This window comes from Ornithodoros turicata, chromosome 8, assembly GCF_037126465.1.
Source record: "Ornithodoros turicata isolate Travis chromosome 8, ASM3712646v1, whole genome shotgun sequence".
Lineage (NCBI taxonomy): Eukaryota > Metazoa > Arthropoda > Arachnida > Ixodida > Argasidae > Ornithodoros > Ornithodoros turicata.
This window is the reverse complement of record NC_088208.1, coordinates 37,551,167-37,572,352: the sequence shown is the minus strand read 5'-3', so window position 1 is coordinate 37,572,352 and position 21,186 is coordinate 37,551,167. Positions and strand designations below refer to the sequence as shown.

The following is a 21,186-nucleotide window of genomic DNA, read 5'->3' as shown; positions in this document are numbered from 1 at the left end:
AGCTGTCTGAATATATTTTGTACGCCGCTTGAGAACTCAAGATCTTTGGGGAAACGTGGAAAACAAGCGGAAAAAAATTGTGCGTGTATGTGAGCATGAAAGCTTTTTCACAAGTAGAACAGAAGTATACTAGGTGTTACCACAGAATGTGATGCATGCCACCACGTTATGGACAAAAAAGGCACCTGCTCAACGCCTTATCTCGCTCCTTCAGAAATGCAGATGTATAAAATTGCTGTCTGATCTGCTTCAAGCAATCGGCTCAGACAATTTCAAACACGCTTTCTGTGTCTACCAGTGACCGCTCATGAGGCTGATGGCGGGCTCGTCTTTATGGCTACGAATGCTGAGAGCATGTCGTGATTTGCGCAGATAACTATGCCACAACGTTTAAGCGATCCGGCTTTGCTTTACTCCATGTAGTGTAGACATGGGACAGCTGTGACTGTGAGTGATTGCATTGATTGCCTTGGCTTACGGAAACTCGTTCCCATGGCCAGGGTATCGAAAGCGTGACTTGCAGACTTCCTACGTCACATCAATAAGCGATCAGTCTTAGCTTGGTACAGGTAGCGTTGTGGTGCTAAAGCCTGCTTGGCTTTGCTTACCAACCAGAGTTGCCGCTTCCCACGTCTTTTGAACGAGATGCCGTCTTGTGTCAACCAGAAAAGAAACCAGAACCCTCTCTTCATTGCGTGGTGGTTTGTGCGTGTGTTTCCCACCAGGAACTGAGACAACATCTGTATCTATCCTACATCATCTTCGATTGTTCAAAGAGTAACACGACTGAACACCAAGGTGGAAGTCTGGCCGCAGTATGAAATTGACACTGAGCGAGACGTCTCGCCCACTCTTTAATGCCTGGTCTGACTAGATAATTTTCACACATCTGACTTGATAATGAGTAGATACCTTAGAACGAGTAGACGATAATAGAGGCAATATCCGAAAATTAAAAAAAAAAAGAGAAACTGAATCTTGATCAGCTTTTCACGGTGAACTTTTTGCATCAAGCTTAAAGGTTGTTGAGACGCTTTCACATATGTGGTTCATTGCAGTATGTACGCGTTGTACTGCACTCCAGAATACTGAGGAAAAAGAATTCTACTACGTGTCTTATACTTAGTGAGATACGAGCCCTTGAACACACTCCCGAGCAAAGCGTAAACACGTGACTTCTGGTGCACTGCCCACGACCTGCTAGATCATAGCCTCCTATATACCAGTATATAGGAGGCTATGGCTAGATTATTTATAACGACCATGTCATAATCGGCGACCCCTAGGAGGAGCCCGTCTGCACGATCCGCTAAGGGCGCTACTCATCGGCGAACGCGAACTTGCGAGTCTTACAAGTGGCGAGGTACGGACCCCGGCTGTGATAGGTTTCGCATTACTCATATTAGGTGACTCAAAAATGTTAAGTAAATTTAATTAATTTGTGCGCACGCGCACACAAATACACACACAAAATGACTTCCCAATGGAAGTGCTGCGGAAATCCACCCCATTGGTTCAGCAGCAACCATTACCCGCCTGATCTGAATCCCTGCGACTTCTTCGTTGCTAAACGCAAATTCTAGTATATATGATGACCTGAGGCCGATTTACAAAAAGGTTCGGCAGCTCCAGTTGAAGACTTCAAACGGTATTATTACCATTCCGGTCACCCCGTATGCTAGCGTTCACCACTGACAGAATCTCAGTGCGGTCGTTTAGCGTGCATACGAAATTTCGCTGTCCTCAACTGGTCCTCATCCTATTATCAAAGTCTCATTACCAGGACAGTAGCCTTTTGCACGCACTTTGAGGAGGAGGTTGACAACGACGAAGCAAACGCGAATTAGTGCGAGCTGCTCCCACCCGCTCACTGACAGTCGAGTTCTTTCTGCAGCGTGCCTGGTACATTACTTCTCTCGGAAATGGGTAAGATATGGCTTTCTCTTCGATCCCAAAGGGATAGCAACGTGTAGTATCATATAGGTGGTTTTGTATTTTGGCCCCTAGAGCGTTGACACAATAGGAGAAAGCGACTCTGAGCTTTGTTATTGAAGCGGTGGAGGACAGAGGTCATGAAGGTCGACTGAATGCACATAAAATGATAAGGCGGCCTCACAGTCTACAGGGATTTTTTTCCCGCAAGGTTCTCGTAAGCCTAGCTAAATTTCTACACGAGACGGGCAGAACGAAGGGCCTCACGAGAAGGCCTCACGAGAACCACCGATATTTGGCGAGTTAAAGTTCGTCAAATTTTTGATACATGGAAGTCTGTGGGAGATGCAACAAAATCTCTTCTCTGGGCACTCCCGGCCGCGATATTTGGTTCAAAATGATGTCATTCCCTACAGTAACATCCGGGGAATTGTTTGCAATCAGTAAACTCGACAAGCTTACTGCAGTTTTCCTGATCCCTGCGAATGAGAATAATGGTTTTGTCGTTTGCTAGCGTGTTCTGGCGTCGATTATATTACTTCCTTGAAGCGCGGGAGAAGAGCACCGCGAAGAAAATTTTTATGGAATAGCGGTACAGCATACTCTTTCCGGAAGCGGACTCTGTAATGTCCTTGGCAGAAACGCACAACGTAAACAGCCTTTGACAACTAAGACAAGACATGACTTGAACCAACTAGCCCGGTCTTCTGTTCGTCTAGGGCAACTCTGCCTACAAATCTAGACAAGACGTCTTTGACTGATTGCGGCGGGAACATGTTTCAAACTGTTGCTTGCACACTGATCATATTAGTCTGACGTGACGTTGTTACAACACATGCTCTTGAGACACGTATGCTATTCGAGTTTACGAAACATGTATATCGGCTTCCCCTCTGCCTGGCGTCCCCTGTTTTCTTGTACGCCCCACTCTCAGGGCGGAAAAGTGCAGTGCCACGGTGAGATTGTTTCATGAGCATTTCCTCTTCGCAGTACTCAGGAGGAAGTCAATAGCAGACGAAGACGTGCTTCGTAAGTTATTATTGGAATTTTAGATTATTTTTCGCGAGAAAAGCTGCGTTAAGAATGCGCCTAACAGACATAATTGCTGTAGTTTCAGACATGTCTAGCATAGACGTGCCTGAAGGCTCCCCCGATAGAGGTATTCAACGAACGCTTTTTCTGTGACAGCTCAATATAACTTCGACTTTTTTCTTCTTTTTCTTTTTTTAGCTTCGGACGTGTAAGGAACGATTCATCTAATTCCTTTTGCGATTCTCGTATTGAGAAAGCAGTCCTCGATGTATTAACACTTTTCTTATAGGAAAAAGCGGAAATTGGCCATCGTTGTCTGGGCGTTATTAATCATGGCAACAGTCATTGGCACTGGGCTTATCCGTGAGTAGAGACGTAGCTTCGTCGCCATAGGGCGCGTTAACTAGCGGCTCTACCCAACGCGCTCGGTCTACTCTGTCGCTCGTGCTCTGGTGCGTCTACTAAACGGTCTTTCGGACCGGAGTTTCCAAGGCTGTTCATTGGTTTTCCCCCTCCCCTTCCCCCATACGGTTCCGATCCAGACCAGCATTTACGCGCTCCGACGTGCAAGCTGCAACGTAGGAGTTCATCAAGAGTGCCACCTTCCGGAAAAAGGAGTGACACCGTTCACTATCGGCTTCGAGAACCATAGCGCTAGGGGTCCTGGTGTGGCGGACTGTTTTTCCTTATTCCTTTATTTATTTAGAGGGCGTTTCTGTTCCATGGTGTTTCAGGGTGTTTCTTTCGAGCTAAAATTATTACGAGCACAGCAATGTTCCAGCTGGGCTGGATCAGGCAGATATCGTATACTATCGTCAGCGTAAAGAATGCAGTTACCGCTAAAGACCGTGCTATAAGGCTTGAATTATCTCTCTGCCTGTTTCGTTACAACCGAATCAATGATTTGCGTTTGCAACAGTGCAGTACTATGCGTCAACATCGGATCGCGATGAAACGAAGGACGAGCCAAGCTTTTCTGGAGCCGATGGAGGTACTGGCGAACATAAGTCAAGCACAAAGGGAGAGACACACCTACCGTCCACAGACGATGGAGGTGCCGAAACTCTCGGGGGCACTACTACACCCACACTCAATGACACGACTGCCAATATAAGTACGACTACGACGACAACTACGTCGACGACGACTACGACAACTACAACGACAACAACCACAACCAGGAAAAATGGTACGCCATCTGAACGTCAAAGTCTCATTTGAAGTAGTGTGACATCAGTGTGTGTTATTTTTGTTAAGGAGCAGCGAACGATCGTGTCGAGGATTGTTTAGGAATACGGCCCTTCATGTTCTGTCTTAGCCTCTATAGTTCCCGCTGAGTCTCGAGGATACTTTGCGTTCGCAAGATGCATGTACATGCCGAACAGGCACAACCGTGTGTGGATAGCCTGGGCCATTACGCGGACTATGCACGGCTCCGTTGATGTGGCACCAGTCTTACAGGGCGCGTTTCAGAACGTTTGGGGGACGGCAAGTGTAGAAAGTCGAAAGTCGTAAAGGATTGGTCGGAGTGCATGTTAAAACAAGTGCGCGCCAACGAAGACTGACAGACAGACACAGGCCGTATACTGCAGCGCCATTTGTGGTCGTGTTGCCCGAGGTTTTTTCGTACACAGGTATGTATCGCCTGCACTGCGGCTCTGAAAAAATCGTGGCGCAAGGATTTCTACAAATAGAGATGACGTTCCCGGTACGGTGGTAATGCAGGGAGCACACCGGACACGAGCGTCTAGTAAGGTAATTCTGCACAATACGAGGGCAGTTGGCGCTGCGGTCACTGACGAAACTTTATTGCAACTGGCCCATAGCTAACAGAAGGCATGAGCCAAAACCTCGTAGACATAGCAGAAGACCTGCGCCCTACGCCACGTATGAATTCCTTCGTGAGCTTTTAATTAATGTGGGCCTGCCTTTCCGGAAACATCTCGAACGCCATTCGTGCACAGATAGCACCGGGCTATGGCGTATTGGAGCTGGGTGTGCCCCAAGAGCACGTCCTACTACTATACTAGAGACCTGGACATCCGCAATGCTCCCAGCACCGGGGTAGTAGTTCTGGCAATCGCCGCTTAGGGATTTGGCGCTAGCTCGCACTATTCGTTACTCTTCACTGTCGCTTGTTGTAACTTCCTTTTCAGTAATAACGGTCTGCGACACCCCAGTCCGAGGGCCAACACGCTCCTTCAAGTCTCCAAACTACCCGATGCCCTACGAGAAGGATATGATGCATACGTGGTGTATTTTCGCGGACGATGGTTGCCCTATGACTCTGGTAAGCGATACGTACATTCCATGCGACACGTTCATCATGTCAATGGGGCTTTCCATGAATTAGGTCTTACGCTAGTACAGAGCGTGGTTTTCAAGGCATGTCTACAACTTTTCATGTATGATTGCTGCGAGTGGTCAAACTCAAAGTTTTTTTCTTATATGGGTATGGGGAAATATCTCGAAATGGGTATGGGAAGTGGGCATGCGGAAGTGTCTAAATACTGAACGCTATGTCCATCAAGGGTAAGCGAGCAGGTTATGACCCACAGTTGACAAACGCTCTGTTGTAGTCAGAACTCTAGTTCGTCGTGGAGCTCTTTAGCAGTGCTTGAACATTGAAATGAATAAACTGTAGATGAGTATATTGATCCCAGGAGCGCTGGGCCTCGTGGAAGCTGCTTTGATGTATGATACGACATGGAGAGGTACCTTGTGTACCTTGAAAAATATTTGAATTCGCATTCAAAGAAACTGCTGAACTGGGGTGTAACCTACAATATCATCGGGTGCTCCGCCATACGGCAGAAGATATTTTTGTTCGTGATGACAAAGTGTAGGACTCCTGGCCGTAGTTAGGGTTCGAAAGTACTTTTCATTGAGCAAACGTCTGAACAGCGAAAAGAACGTGTCCAATGAGCGTGACTCGACGATGCTATATAGGAACAAATGCAATCGCCCAACATAACTCGGCTTGACAGGACGCTTGTCCTGATTCTAAAAGCACGGGAAGTTCCCTGTACGCTCTGAAGGTAAACTCAGGAAGCGGGTGTCGCTCTTTGGAGTCAAGACATATAACCCCATCCTACGCATATATCCTGGTCCCACCAGTCTCCGAGCTTTTCTGGTCTGGCAACTAAAACAATTCTAGAATGTACACGCGGCCGTCCCCTGTGCTGTCAGGCATATAGACGGGAGGACGACTGGTCGTTGACGGTAAACGCAGTGGCCCTGCGCTGGCGTTCACGTGTAGCCAGACGAGATTTTAATATGAAGGTTCGAATCAAACTGTGCGGCAACACACACGTGTACTAGGGCTTTAGGTTGGTAATGGGCCTAATTTATAGGGGCGGCGTTGATTCGTGGACGATGCCCAATGAACTCGACGTGCGTGCCGCTCGTCGCCTTTAAGCATCGTTGTCACGACTGTGGTGATGCTGTCGATCAGTGTCCAGCTTCCCTTGATCGGACCGCCCCAGTATGTCGAGAAAAGATTCTGAATCTGGGGTAGTCCTCCTGTATGGAGCGTGGCGGGTTTATCAGTACCACGTCAGAGCTCTCGTGATATCATCGCTTGGTGCTGTAGTTCTCTCAAGAAGGTTAACTAGCGACGTCAGGTTGGTGGAAACTGGAAGGACGACCCCAGTACCTTTACAATAACCTACGATACGCGACATAAGCACCTATGCCGTACTGTGCGCGTCACCGCAAGACAAGCTCTGCGAACTGCGCTCTGTCAAGTCTCCTGTGACTTTTTAGCCTCTGCTCCTAATCACTTGTGTGATGAAATAAATAAATAAATAAATAAATAAACTGGGTTGTTGAAAAAAAACGCACCGTCCCTGCGCTGTGCAGCCGCCACCTGTGACATAGGATGGTTGCGTGGGGTATTTCCTACCGAATACGGACTGGCATTCAGTACCTGCTTTTCTGAAAACTGGTCACCTATTCACAGACATTCCGAGACATCCAGTTGGACGTGCAAGAGCATAAGTGCCACGACACCATCTCTGTGTTCGACGGCGGTGATCCCAATCGTGACAAGGTGATTGGACCAGTATGCGAAAACGTCACAGTTAAGCTCACATCCAGCAAAGCGTGGGTGGTAAGTTTGTTAAGGGCGTATAGCAAGTGACAACATACGAAGTCATACACTGACCCCGCCCTCGCACAAGAATAGAATAGCTCCGCGCGCGCGAATGTAGTGCCGTAGTGCGGCACGGCCAAGTGGGAACTAGGGGGAGGCGGAGAGAGAGAGCCGGCACTACATCGCGAAGCGGGGGCGTCGTGCAAAGGCTGGTAGTCCAATCGCAGGAGCCTTCCACGGATGAGTGGGCGGTCCCAACTGTAGGAGTTGCCATTGACTATAGTTATTTGTCGTTTGCCTGCAGCCATTGGTTCGAGCACAATATCAAAATAATGCCACCAAGGAGCCGTCCCTGTGCAACAGTGATATGACATGAAATAGGTAACATTTCCTAACGAGAGGCACTTGACAGACTTTTTTTTTTTTGCTTGCTAGGGTTTGTATTTAAAATGTGTCCCTCCTCCTTCCCAATAAAACACTCAGCTGGTGGTACCCAGTCGCCCTGTTGTCTTCCGGGATTGCAGTATTGCTGCTCGTGCACGCAACATTGAACACAATACGATTTCAGGAAATCCCAGTGTTCCTTGCGCACGCGTTGCATCCTGGGAGATTACACTCATGAGGAGAACAGTTCTTCACGTTTCGTTTTTGCTGACCTTGACACCTGGTGGACACCTGGTGGCCAAGAGAACTTGAACCTGAACCTGAAGAGAGGAGAGACAGACCGAAACAGAGAGAGAGACCGAAACAGTTTGGAGACCTTCTCCTCTCTGACAGCCAAGTTCCCATTGTTCAAAGCGGTGCTAAGCACTCTGGGATTTTCTGAAGTCCTCTATTGCTCATAGTCTGGCAAAGAAAGCCGATGGAGACAACGATCAGGCGAACGCGGCATTACTTTGATCATATTTGATATGTCGAAAACGCTGAGAACGTAGTGTGAGAGCTGCGATAGAACATGTCATTCCTTGAGGGGACCAGGATCTACTGTCGTACTTCTTTCTGTCGCAGGTATTCCAGACAGACAACCAGACGGAGAGACGAGGCTTCGAAGCCAAGTACGACACGCTGCCATGCGACAAACATTTCCTCACCGCGACAACCGATCCTCTTACTTTCACGTTGAATGAGAATAGAAATAACGAGTCCTGGGTCATCGAGGCGACCATGGGGAACGTTCAGATAGACTTCACCCAATTTTCATTGTCTGAGAGTGAACACTGCAGCAAAGAGAAAGTCAAGATATTTGACGGCGCTGACGATAGGAATAGGATGCTCGGAGAACACTGCGGACAAGTTGACGTATGTATACGCGCCGCCTGTTGAAGTGGTCTTAACCATTCGGGACCGATATCTATTTTACAGATGCCTAAATACACATCGACCGACAAGTTCCTGTACGTCTCCTACTGCTCCGAGGGCACTAAAAAAGACAGCCTCGGATTCCTTGCAACGTATTGTACGGTTGGGATAAGAAAATAAAAGCGTGCTGTTTGCTGCAGCGGGCTATGCCGTATAGATGTGGCAATAGTGACTCCCGCAAAGTGACAGCTATACACTGAAAAAAAGGAAAAAGCTATTTTTATTTGGTTGCACACTTGTCCCAGAATGCGCCCGGCCGGATGTGCACACTAGGATGTGCACACTGTTTTAACGTGCACACTAGGCTTCATGTCTCCAGCTGTCCTCCTCCTATGCTCCTCCAAGCAACAGCTGCTCAGTGGTGCTCAGACGTATTTAAATTATTTATATCGTTGAATTTAAATGCGGTATTTGTATTGAAAGCTAGGATAGCTGGGACAGCATTTGATGGTGTCTTCTTCCATGGCGGTGTTTCGAGAACTGCGTTATGATAAGCAGTTCATCGTCAGTACAGCAAATCTGGACGACTACCGCGGTCGACGTGCGTGGTGCGGTCTCGACTGACAGGCCCGTCGAACGCGTCCGTTCACAGGGCGTTCATGGACTACTGGCTGTTCCAGATGGGACTACAAAGTGTGACAAAGGTCCCTGGTTCGATCCCGAGTTTCGACAGGAGTGTTCCAGATGGGACTACAAATCCTACAGTGATGCTGGTTGAGATAATGCTTTATTCGTGTGCAACTGTAACTTAACTCTTCCCCTCCGGTCCGTTCCCTCCTCTTCCTCTATATTCAACACTGGCTTCACATTATTCCAGTCTTCGCGGACTCGAGGTAAACTGATTACCTGATAAAGCGGGTGACCCCTGCACGAAACATGGCGAAACTGCTGCACAGGCCGTTTGAATCCAGATCATTTTTTCCCCTTATCTTTGTTGGGACAGCAGTTCGGACCACGGTACCACCGGCAACAGTCTTGTAGCCTTCCCTTTCCCCTAGCGTGATAAGAATGCTATGTAAGATAACATCTTTGTTAGGGAACTTTTGCGTCCTTCACGAGCCTGCGCCCCTCTGCGTGTGATTCTTCTCGACGTATTTTCGATGCAGCATGGCGCTTGTTCGCAGTACGATTTGACCGTCCCTATGGAACCCGTGATTCCTCTCTAGATCACGGCTTCCCTGTGGCACACCATGGTAAGCAAATTACTTCGTGAGCTAATCTAAATGAAGCATAGTGTTTCATGAATCTCCACCGCATGCAGAAACAGTGGTATTGTAGCTGTTCACCTGGTGCCACGTAGTAGTATTTGTATAGAGCGCCCCCCCCCCCCCTTCACCTGCCACGGACCAACCAATGCAAATCGTGCAAATTCGAGAAGAAAAACTGGGCGGGGGCAGGTGCAGTGTGACGATCGAGAAATTTCTCGCAGTTCCTGGCGTCTATCTAAGCAGCATACTTTGAATAGGTTTGAAACTGAGCTTTTCGAACTAACTCCGATCCCCTGAAGCGGCCTTATCGGTCATGACACCCGATATGTAATCTCATTTTGAACATTCCGATCCCTTACCTCTTCATCTACCATCTCGCTACGTGCAGAGGTGTGCGTGTTGTCGTTCCCAGGCTCAGCGGGGATGGGGAGTGGGTAAGAGTGGTGCGCGTTTTCGTGGAGTCATTAAATTGGATTTCTAGGTCTTCGTATGTAGTCCCCTCCCAAACCCCACGTTGGAAGTCTTGCTACACCACTGCGCTCCGGTTACCCCGTATACCAACGTTCACTGCTAACAGAACCTCAGTGTGGTCGTTTACAGATGGTCGTTTAGCGTAAATACGAAATGTCGCTGTCCTCAACCTCTCCTATTATCAATGTCGCATTACCAGGACACAAGGAGGGCACGCACTTGGAGGAGAAGATTGACAACGACAAAGAAAAAGTGAATTAGCGCGAGCTGCTTCCAACCGCTCACTGACAGTCGAGGTCCTTCTGCTGCTTGGTACATTAATTTTCTCGGAAATGTGTAAGTTATGTCTTTCTCCCCGGTCCCAAAGATTAGCAACGTATAGTGTCGTATATATACTTGGGGTGCGGGGAAGTAGCCGAAGCTCTTTGGCTAGTGTAGTGCAAATCCTGTGAGATACATGTTTATGTATTTGTTTTTCACCCTGTATGTATTTCACTGGCTTTGCACTGGTCTTTCAGTGGTGAGTCTCTCACCCTGACGTGAGGATATCATGTTCCACGTGACCTTTCGACGCCACCCACTCGAACGTTGCCCACCTTTTCACTGCTGAAGAGGTCCAACAAGGCCGAAACAGTTGTCCAGTGCTGGTGTGGAGACGTTTGGGTCTTGTAAACATCTAATATTGTATAGGTGGTAGTCCATTACCAATGCTAACGGTAGTTTCACTACCCAAGCAGCACAATGTACTGAAAATCCATGCAGTGCAATGGGGGTGGACGGTATCAATGTGCTTTAGTTTCATGGGTCTGTTCAAGGCGTTCCACCTACCCGTCCATCCCCACTGCACTCGACTTTCAGTACGTTGTGCTTCGGTATGTACGAACTAGTCAAGGCCAAATAACAGTTGTTTAGTTGTGGAACTTTTTTTTTTTCGTTTGAGATTTAATCCATAGAAGGCTAGCGTGACCAGGCGGTCCCACCGGACAGGATCAGGATCTCAGGGCTTGCCCGACAAGGGGGTTTGTAACGTAGGTAAAGTGAATAACAAGAAAGCTTGGTACTCCTGCTTCGCTGTACTCATTGTTGGAAGACCTGCTGCACTCAAAGTTTGTTTCGCGTAGGTGTTTGTCGACGCCTCGTGTGTATGTTACCATACTTCGTTACCATTTGATGCGCTTTTACAATTTTGAAGCGTAGCCATCAGTTTTGCTATTGTTCCACCTTTAGTAAGTATACCTTGCAACCCGATAGCTCATGAAAATAGCGGAATAGGGCGTTGACACAACAGGAGAAAGTGGCTTTCAATTGAGCTTTGTAAATGAAGCGGTGGAAGACAGAAAGGTCGCGAAGGTCGACTGAATGCACATAAAAATTAGGTTAAAGTGAGGGGCTGCACCTCGAGACAAGTAAACTCCTACAGGACAACTCTGTCATGTCCTTGGCCGAAACGCACACGAACACAGCACAACGTAAACCGCCTTCTGACAACTTGACTTGGCTTGAACGAACTAGGCCGGTCTTCTTTTCGTCTAGGTCAACTCATAGTTCATAATACTCGCAGTTCATCAATACGTAGATCATATTTTGCAAACATGCTCTTAAGGATGTTCTCTCTTGCTCTTAAGACATGTATACTATTCGTGCTGACAAGACGTGTATATCAGCTTCCCCTTTGCCTGGCGTCCCCTATTCTCTTGTACGCCCCACTCTCAGTGCAGAAAGGTGCAGTGCCATGGCGCGATTGTTTTATGACCATTTCCTCTCCGCAGTACTCAGGAGGAAGTCAATAGCCGACGAAGACGTGCTTAGTAAGTTTCTATTTGATTTTTCCGTTGTTTTTCGCGAGAAAAGGTGCGATAAAAATGCGCCTAACAGACATCATTGTTCAAGTTTCAGACATGTCTAACATAGACGAGCCTGAAGAGCACCCCGATCAAGGTATTAAACGAACGCTTTTTCTGCGACAGCTCAATATCACTTTGACATTTTTTTCTTTTAGCTCAGTACGCGTAAGGAACTATATTCTGTAATTCATTTTGTGATTCGCGTATTGAAAAAGCAGTCCTCGTTATATTACCTCTTTTCTTACAGGACGAAGCGGAGATTGTTCATCGTTTTCTGGACGTTATTAATCATGGCAATAGTCATTGGCAGCGGGCTTATCTGTGAGTAGAGACGTAGCTTCGTAGCTAATAGGGCACGTTAACTAGCTGCTCCACCCAACGCGCTCGGTCTATTCTGTTGCTCCCGTGCGTCTACCAAACGGTCTTTCAGAGATGTTTCCAACGGTCGGGTTCGAGGTCGGTTTCGTTTTCAGGTCGTGTTCGAGAACTGTAGCGCTAGGGTCATGGGTGCCGTATCATCATCATCATACGGCACAAGGGGAAGTATACAGGGAGTTTCAGTTCCACGGGGTCTCTGGGTGTTCCTTCGGGCTAAAAAATTCACGAACGGTTCGCCATTCGAAGAACCTCCTTCTAACAGGTATTTGTTCGGTATCATCCACAGGCTGCGCACCTTGTGGATGAGTGGGAGGCGCTCATTACTCTAATAAAAATTCGGATGAGTTCAGTGAAAAAAGCATCACTTCAAAAGCAGGGCGCCGTTTGCATTGAAATGAGTACTACTCCTTTTGGGGCCTTTTTCGAGGAAAACGCGCCACCGAAGCGGGTCACTTGTTGCAGTAGTTAATTGGTTTCAGTTTCATAATTTTGTCGTGGCTGGTCGCGGCGAAGCGCAAAAGGACGAAATTCTTTGGTGGATAAGGGAGTGGAAGAGCGTCCTGCGTGGAAGACGCCCGAGAAGGAGTAAGAGAGCAGCTACTTAACGCGCCCATTGAAAAAGTTAGCTATAGCTGTAGGACTCGAACCAACATCCTCAACGAATTTGACGTGGCTGTCTGTTAACTATGCCAAGAAATGTTACTTTGTTTGAAATATGGCAGGATTTGAACCATTTTGTTGTTCTTCGTATAAGCGTGCTACGTATAAAGAGAAGAGATTTGGATTCTCTTGCAGGGTATAGGGCACAATCTCGACTGTTTTTTTTTTTTTTTTTCGAAACGCTGATATTTAAATGATTACGATCACAGCAATGTTCCAGCTGCACTGGATCAAGCAGATATCGTATATTGTCGTCAGCGCAAAGAATGCAGTTACCGCTAAAGGCGGTGCTAAGGCTATCACTGTAAAGTTCTGAGCACACTCCTGTTACACCCTTCTGGGGAAAAAAAAAGGTTGCATGGGGGCGTTATATACGTGTAATAGTTACGGAGCCTGATCGTGAGGGTGTATCTGTGACCACTGACGTGAAAAGGGTGTAACTGAGGAAACTGTTTAGCATTGTCCTGGAATATGAATGCCGTGTACGCTGAGTCTAAATTTTCCCTCATACCAAAACCAATAAGAATCACAGACGTTATCTTGATGATGAGTTGATACTCCAAGGAATTCCACACTTCAGTGTTCTTATTTTTGTGTTTCTGTGTGTATATATAATCAAATTAAACATAGATATCTCACCCTTCGGTTTGACTGGAAGGCGAGCAGGGCTATCAAACTTGCAGACGCGCGCAAGACCAGCAATGTTCATAGTATCTGTTTTCTTAGCGAGCTTTTGGTTAGTTATGCCGTCCATGTGATGTTCCAAATTTATCACTAATTTCAAGCGCGTACTCCCTTATCTGCATACCAGACCGTATATTGGTTTAATATGGGACCAGTACGGAATTGCTGTCGGGAGAATTTGTCCACAATGCATTACATTTTCACGTTATGCATTTACTTTGGTTGGTATGTATGATACACTCTCTATGGAAACAAAGCTGCACACGTTACGCCATTGTTTAATGGTGTTGATTTACGACCGAAAATGAAATCAGTTACTGTACCGCTTACTTACACCCCAGATTGTGTCAAATTAGCACATGTCCGGGAGGGCGTACTTCCATCTTAAGGTGTTGATTTACACACACAAAAAAAGTAATCAGTTATGGTATCATCCAATTAGAGTTATCTCTCTGCCTGTTTCGTTAACTGAATCAACACTTTGCGTTTGCAACAGTTCAGTACTATGCGTCAAGGTCGGATCGCGATGTAACCAATGAACTCCCAAGCTTTCCTGGAGCCGGTGGAAATACTGGCGAACATAAGTCAAGCACAAAGGGAGAGGTACACGTACCGTCGCCAAACGATGGAGGTGTGACTCCCAATATAAGTTCGACTACGACGACGACTACAACGACTACGACGACTACGACGACGACAACGACAACAACCACAACGAGAAAAAATTGTACGTTAACTGAACGTCAAAGTCTGATTTGAAGTAGTGTGACATCAGTGTGAGTGTTATTTCTGGTGCGTCTTTGGCTAAGAACAGCGAAGGATCGTGTCGATCGTTTAGGAATACGGAACTTCATGTTCTGTCTATATTTCCCGCCGAGTCCCGAGGCTACTTTGCCTCGCGAAATGCATGTACACGCCGAACAGGCACACCCGTGTGTGGACAGCCTGGACTTGGCCATTACACGGTCTTTGCACGGCGCCGTTGATATGGCACCAGTGTTATACCGGTGCCATACATGGGCGAGTTTCACGTCGTTTGGGGGACGGCAAGTGTAGAAGGTCGTGCAGGTTGGTCGGAGTGCATGGTAAAACAAGTGCGCGCCAACGAAGACTGGCAGACATACACAGGTCGTACTCTGAAAGACATTTGTGGCCATTTCTGGATTTGTTCCGTACACAGGCATGTATCGCCTGCACTGCGGCTCTGGACAAATCGTGGAGCAAGGATTTCTACAAATAGAGATGACTTTCCCGGTAAATGGCGGTAATGCAGGGAGCACGCCGGACACGACCGTCTAGTGAGGCCACTCTCCACTAGGGCAGTTGGCGCTGCGGTCGCCGACGAAACTTTATTGCATCTTTATTGCAAGCTAACAGAAGGCACAAGCCAAAACCTCGTAGATATAGCAGAAGACCTGCGCCTTACGTCACGTACGAATTCCTGCGTGAGCTGTTAATGTCTGCAAATTAATGTGGGCCTGCCTTTCCGGAAACACCTCGAACGCCATTCGTACGCAGATAGCACCGGGCTAAGGCGTATTGGAGCTGCGTGTGTCTCGAGAGCTCCTGCAGCTGCAGTTGTTATGCGTTAAAACTTCATAATTGGAAGGGATTGAAATCGGAAGCTGTCTTTTATTGTGTTGTCTTTTAAGAAAGCGCAGAGCGCCTTCAGTGCTTTAGGTTGTTGTTGCTTTGTGGGCGATCCTCCAGCAATCTTGCAAAAGGAGAAGGGCCCGTTGTCCAGAGCCGCTAGAGTGTCTAATCCTGGCTTGGCTATATTCTGTGCATACTTTGTGCAAAGCTTCACCAGAAACATAGCGTATGCGCAGAGGTTCCACTGCTACAATCGTTCACTGTCGCTGGTTGTAACTTCCTTTTCAGTAATAACGGTCTGCGACACCCCAGTCCGAGGGCCAACACGCTCCTTCAAGTCTCCAAACTACCCGATGCCGTACGGGAAGGATATGTTGCATACGTGGTGTATTTTCTCGGACGATGGTTGTCCTATGACTCTGGTAAGCGATACGTACATTCCATGCGACACGTTCGTCATGTCAATGGGGCCTTTCATGAATTAAGTCTTACGCTAGTACAGAGCGTGGTTTTCAAGACATGTGTAGTTAAATAGTGTGGCAAAAGTTCCAAGTTCTTTTCTTATATGGGTATGGGGAAATGTCTCGAAATGGGTATGGGAAGTGGGCACGCTGAAGTGTCTAAAGACTGAACGCTATGTCCATCAAGGAGGTTATGACCTACAGTTGACAAACGCTCTGTTCTAGTCAGAACTCTTGTTCGTCGTGGAGCTCTTTAGCAGTGCTTGAACATTGAAATGATAAACTGTACATGAGTATGTTAATCTAAGGAGCGCTGGGCCTTGTGGAAGCTGCTTTGAAGTATGATACGACATGTAGACGTAACATGGTACCTGTTGCCATTTTTTAAGGCAGCATGCGGCACCGCTGATTGTTACCAGAATATACTGCGTGCCGAGTAAAACTGTGTGCCTTGAAAAATATTTGAATTCGTTCAAAGAAACTCTCGAACTGGGGGTGTAACCCACAATATCATCTGGTGCTCCGCCACACGGCAGAAGACATTTTTGTTCCTGATGACAAAATGTTGGAATCCTGGCCGTAATTAGTTTCGAAAGTATTCTTCATGGAACCAGCGGATCCACAGCGAAAACAAAATTGGCACTTTTGTGTCCAATGAGCGTGACTCGACGATGCTGTGAACAGGTGTAACCGCCCAACAACGGTCGTTGACGGCAAACGCGGTCTCCCTGTTGGCGTTCCCGCCTAGCCAGATATCACTATAAAGGTTCGAATCAGCAAATGCGCGGCAAGACATACGTGTACTAGGGCTTTAGGTTGGTAATGGGCCTAATTGAAGAGTTTAGGGGCGGCGTTGATTCGTGGACGATGCCCTCGACGTGCGTGCCGCTCGTCGCCTTTAAGCATCGTTGTCACGACTGTGGTGGTGCTGTCGATCACAGTGCCCAGCTTTCCCTTGATCGGACCGCCCCACTATGTTGAGAAATGACCCTGAATCTGGGGTAGTTCTCCTGTGTGGAGGGTGGCAGGTATATCAGTACCACGTCAGAGCTCTCGTGATATCATCGCTTGGTGCTGTAGTTCTCTCAAGAACATATAGTTAACTAGCGACGTCAGGTTGGTGGAAACTGGAAGGACGACCCCAGTACCTTTACAGTAACCTATGATACACGACATAAGCACCTATGCCGTACTGTGCGCGTCACCGCAAGACAAGCTCTGTGAACTGGGTTGTTGGGAAAAAAAACGCAGCGTCCATACGCTGTGCAGCCGTCGGCTGTGACATTGCGTGAAGTATTTCGTACCGAATACGGACTGGCATTCAGTACCCGCTTTTCTGAAAACTGGTCTCCTATTCACAGACATTCCGAGACATCCAGTTGGACGTGCAAGAGCATAAGTGCCACGACGCCATCTCTGTGTTCGACGGCGGTGATCCCAACCGTGACAAGATGATTGGAACAGTATGCGAAAACGTCACAATTAAGCTCACATCCAGCAAAGCGTGGGTGGTAAGTTTGTTAAGGGCGTATAGTAAGTGGCAACATACTAAGTCATACACTTTAGCCCGCCCCCACACAAGAATAGCTCCGCGCACGCGCTGTGTCGAGACCAGCAAAATGAAGTGATTGCTGGCAAATTCCTGGCGCGATTGCCACACGTTTTGACCAAGAGAATGCAATTAGGGCATGTCTGCGGGTTATGTAGTTGCATACCTCAGTCGACTTCAGAATTAGGCATGAGCTGGTTTGTTATGCAGCGATAAGGGCAGGACGCACTATACGTGTGGCAAGATCGTGTCGATTAGGTCGCAATGCATTTTTTTTTCTTTCTAGGGTTTGTATTTAAAATGTGACCCTTCTCCTTTCCAGTAAAACATTCAGCTGGCAGTACGCAGTCGTCCTGTTGTTGTCTTCCAGGATTGTCGTTTTGCTGCTGGTGCACGCGACATTGAATACAATAGACGATTTCAGGAAATCCCAGTGTTCCTTGCGCACGCGTTGCATCCTGGGAGATTAGTCATGAGGAAGGGAGAACAGTTCTTCACGTTTTGTGTTTGCTGACCTTGACGCCTGGCGGACAATCGGCCAAGAGAGGAGGAACCGAAACACTTTGGAGACATTCTCCTCCTTTCTGATAACCAAGTTGCCACACTCCAAAGCGGCGCTGAGCACTCTGGGATTTTCTGAAGTCCTCTATTGCTCATAGTCTGGCAAAGAAAGCCGAGAGAGACAATGATCAGGCGAATTCGCCATTACTTTGCTCATATTAGATATACAGTCAACCCTCGATTTATGAACACCCTCGATTCCCCGAAAAATCGTTCATAAATCGAAAATTCAGTTAACTGAGTACTATCGAGCAAATGCAACAGTATTTCCGAGTTGGGATTGTGTTTATAATGCCATATATTTTGTAATTTTGCTTTTGACCATGCCTTCTGCTGTATCAATCTCACAAAGAACAGACGTTAGCGCATTCACACTCTGTTTATTATGCAATACTAAATTGTTTAATTTTGCTTTGGACCATGCCTTCCGCTGTGTTAATCTTGGAAATAAGAGATGTCACCACATTCGCACCAGACTGGTCTCGGACTTCCTCCGGGATTTTTAACCTCCGTTTATTAATCTCCGAGTGACAGCGACCACCTTATTCATCAACTGAGGTCAGGAACACTTGGTCGCACCTTGTGCGACCCCGGAAAACCAGTTTGTTCGGATTTCGAGGGGTTAAGAACCGAGGGTGCAATACCTGGAAAACGTTTTGTCCGTTCAGGCGTCATTCATAAGACCACGGAATTATCCCTTTGAAGGTTTCTGTTGACCTCGGAACGATCCGTTCATAAATTGAGGGCAAAAACGCTGGGCAACTCCTAGTTGGTTCCCAGAAATTCCGTTCATTATTCGAATATCGAGGTTCATAAAACGAGGGAAAAATGAATGGAAAAAGTTTGGTTCCCCGTGCTCGTGTTCATAAAACGAGGGAATTCATAAATCGAAGGTTCATAAATCGAGGGTTGACTGTATCCCCCCCCCCCCAAAAAAAAAAAGAAAGAAAAAAGAATTGAGAACGTAGTGTGAGAGCTGCGCTAGAAGATGTTATTCCTTGAGGGGACCAGGATCTACTGTCGTACTTCTTTCTGTCGCAGGTATTCCAAACGGACAACCAGACGGAGAAACGGGGCTTCGAAGCCGAGTACGACACGCTGCCGTGCGACAAGCATTTCCTCACCGCGACAACCGATCCTCTTACTTTCACGTTGAATAAGAATAGAAATAGCGAGTCCTGGGTCATCGAGGCGACCATGGGAAACGTCCACATAGACTTCACCCGATTCTCATTGTCTCAAAGTGAACACTGCGGCAAAGAGAAAGTCAAGATATTTGACGGCGCTGACGATAGGAATAGGATGCTCGGAGAACACTGCGGACAAGTTGATGTATGTATACCCGCCGCCCGTCGAAGTGGTCTTAACCATTCGAGACTCATATCTATTTTGCAGAACCTTAAATACACGTCGACCGACAAGTTCTTGTACGTTTCCTACTGCTCCGAAGGCACTAAAAATGAGGGCCTCGGATTCCTTGCAACCTATTGTACGGTTGGAATAAGAAAATAAAAGCGTGCTGTTTGCTGCAGCGGGCTGTATGCCGTATGAACCATGGCAATGGCGGCACCCGCAAAGCGACAGCTACGCTAACAGAAAACAGTGGCAGAAGAAGCGATTTTTGTTTAGTTGCACAGTTGCCCCAGAATGCGCCCGGATGTGCATACTAGGCCTCATGTCTCCAGCTATCCTCTTTCTATGCTCCTCCAAGCAACAGCTGCTCAGTGTTGCTCAGACGTATTTCAGTTATTTATATCGTTAAATTTAAATGCGGTATTCGTATTGAAAGCTACGATAGCTGGGACAGCATTTGATGGTGTCTTCTTGAGGTGCAGTTCATCGTCAGTACAGTAAATATGGACGACTACCCCGGTCGATGTGGTGCGGTGTCGACAGACAGGCCCGTCAAGCGTGTCCGTTCAGAGGACGATCATGGACTTTTAGAACTGTCTGTTCCGGATGGGACCACAAAGTGTGACAAAGGTCCCTGGTACGATCCCGGGGTCGACAGCAGTGTTCCAGATGTGACTACAAAGTATGACCCTTCGATCGAAGTGACGCTGGTTGAGATAATATTTTTATCTGTCTAGCTTAACACCTCCTGCCCGTTCCCTCCTGTTCCTCTATATTCAACACTGGCTTCAGATTATTCCAGTCTTCGCGGACTTGAGGTAAATTGATTGCTTGATAAAGCGAGTGACCCCTGCACGAAACGTGGCGAAAACTGGCAAGCTACACAGGCAGTTTGAATCCAGATCATGATTTCTTTCCCTTATCTTGGTTGGGACAGCAGTTCGGACTAGAGCCCTGCACCATCCGCGGATGGAAGCGGATATCCGCGGATATCCGCAATATACTTGCGGATTCGGATGAAAATTTAGCACTTTCTGCGGTGTGCGGATCGGATGCGGATGGCTCGAGGGCGGATGCGGATCGGATGCGGATACGAAGGCAGCGGATCGGTAGCGGATCGGATGCGGATATACCGCGTGCTGTCATTTTTCCACCCGCAATTTATTTGTATTGCGCGCCGACAGCCGACAGCGAGCGCATGCTCTGGTTCACCTTTGACCATGCACGGCGCAGAGACGGGAGAGGAGGCATTCAGGCGTCTCGAATCGCGCGAGCGCCAACGAGGTAGCGTTCCACGCGTTCCAGAAGTCTCTCCATATCGCGTTTGTTGAAAGCTTTACCTTTGCTTGTCGTCATGACTGAGTCCTTCCGTGACAGCATGGAGGCATCCGAAATTATACCAACATGCTTCCGGCGGTCTTTACGCGTCTTTCGAAACATGCGGATTTTTGCGGATCGGATGCGGATGGTGCGTTTTGCTCAGCGGATCGGATGCGGATGTAAACTGTTGTGTATGGTGCGGATGCGGATCGGATGCGGATAACGTGTGCGCGGATGCGGGTCGGATGCGGATGCCAAAAACCTCATCCGCGCAGGGCTCTAGTTCGGACTACGGTGTCACCGGCAGCAGTCTTGTAGCCTTCCCTTTCACCTAGCCTGATAAGAATGCATGTAAGATAACATTTTTGTTAGGGAACTTTTGCGTCCTTCGAACGCCTGCGCCCCACTGCGTCTGATTCTTCTCTTCCTGATTTTGCTCTCTGGAATATCCGACATATTTTGGATGCGGCATAGCTTTTGTTCGCAGTAAGATTTGACCATCCCTATGGGGCCCGTGATTCCTCTCGAGATCACGGCTTCCCTGTGGCACACCATGGTCAGCAAATTACTTTCTGAGCTAATGTAAATGAAGCGTGGTGTTTCATGAATCGCCACGGCATGCAGAAGCAGTGGAGTTGTAGTTGTAGCATCGGCATGACTATGTGCACTTGTCACCATAGCAAGCTGT

At 47.6% G+C, this 21,186-nt stretch overlaps 2 protein-coding genes across 10 annotated transcripts; both read left to right on the top strand.

The window, feature by feature from the left end:
- The first annotated feature begins 37 nt into the window (after positions 1-37).
- On the top strand, positions 38-8,570 carry LOC135367219 (deleted in malignant brain tumors 1 protein-like). 5 transcript variants are annotated; one of them, XM_064600377.1, is made up of 9 exons: positions 38-1,926; positions 2,923-2,961; positions 3,044-3,091; positions 3,163-3,327; positions 3,884-4,153; positions 5,121-5,254; positions 6,926-7,075; positions 8,066-8,356; positions 8,420-8,570. In XM_064600377.1, exons 4-9 carry the CDS (start codon positions 3,297-3,299, stop codon positions 8,534-8,536), a joined length of 993 nt encoding a protein of 330 aa, XP_064456447.1. In that variant the 5' UTR covers positions 38-1,926; positions 2,923-2,961; positions 3,044-3,091; positions 3,163-3,296; the 3' UTR covers positions 8,537-8,570. The 5 variants fall into 5 exon arrangements, with proteins under 5 accessions (XP_064456447.1, XP_064456445.1, XP_064456448.1 ...); XM_064600375.1 differs by lacking the exons at positions 3,044-3,091; positions 3,163-3,327; XM_064600378.1 differs by lacking the exons at positions 2,923-2,961; positions 3,044-3,091; positions 3,163-3,327.
- An 887-nt stretch (positions 8,571-9,457) lies between these two features.
- LOC135366238 (deleted in malignant brain tumors 1 protein-like) lies at positions 9,458-19,578 on the top strand. 5 transcript variants are annotated; one of them, XM_064598906.1, is made up of 10 exons: positions 9,458-9,609; positions 10,295-10,431; positions 11,865-11,903; positions 11,986-12,033; positions 12,187-12,260; positions 14,158-14,388; positions 15,543-15,676; positions 17,077-17,226; positions 18,867-19,157; positions 19,221-19,577. In XM_064598906.1, the coding sequence occupies exons 5-10, from the start codon at positions 12,230-12,232 to the stop codon at positions 19,335-19,337; spliced, it is 954 nt and encodes a 317-aa protein (XP_064454976.1). In that variant the 5' UTR covers positions 9,458-9,609; positions 10,295-10,431; positions 11,865-11,903; positions 11,986-12,033; positions 12,187-12,229; the 3' UTR covers positions 19,338-19,577. The 5 variants fall into 5 exon arrangements, with proteins under 5 accessions (XP_064454976.1, XP_064454977.1, XP_064454978.1 ...); XM_064598907.1 differs by lacking the exon at positions 10,295-10,431; XM_064598909.1 differs by lacking the exon at positions 14,158-14,388 and having other exon boundaries at positions 9,462-9,609; positions 19,221-19,570.
- Positions 19,579-21,186: the final 1,608 nt, after the last annotated feature.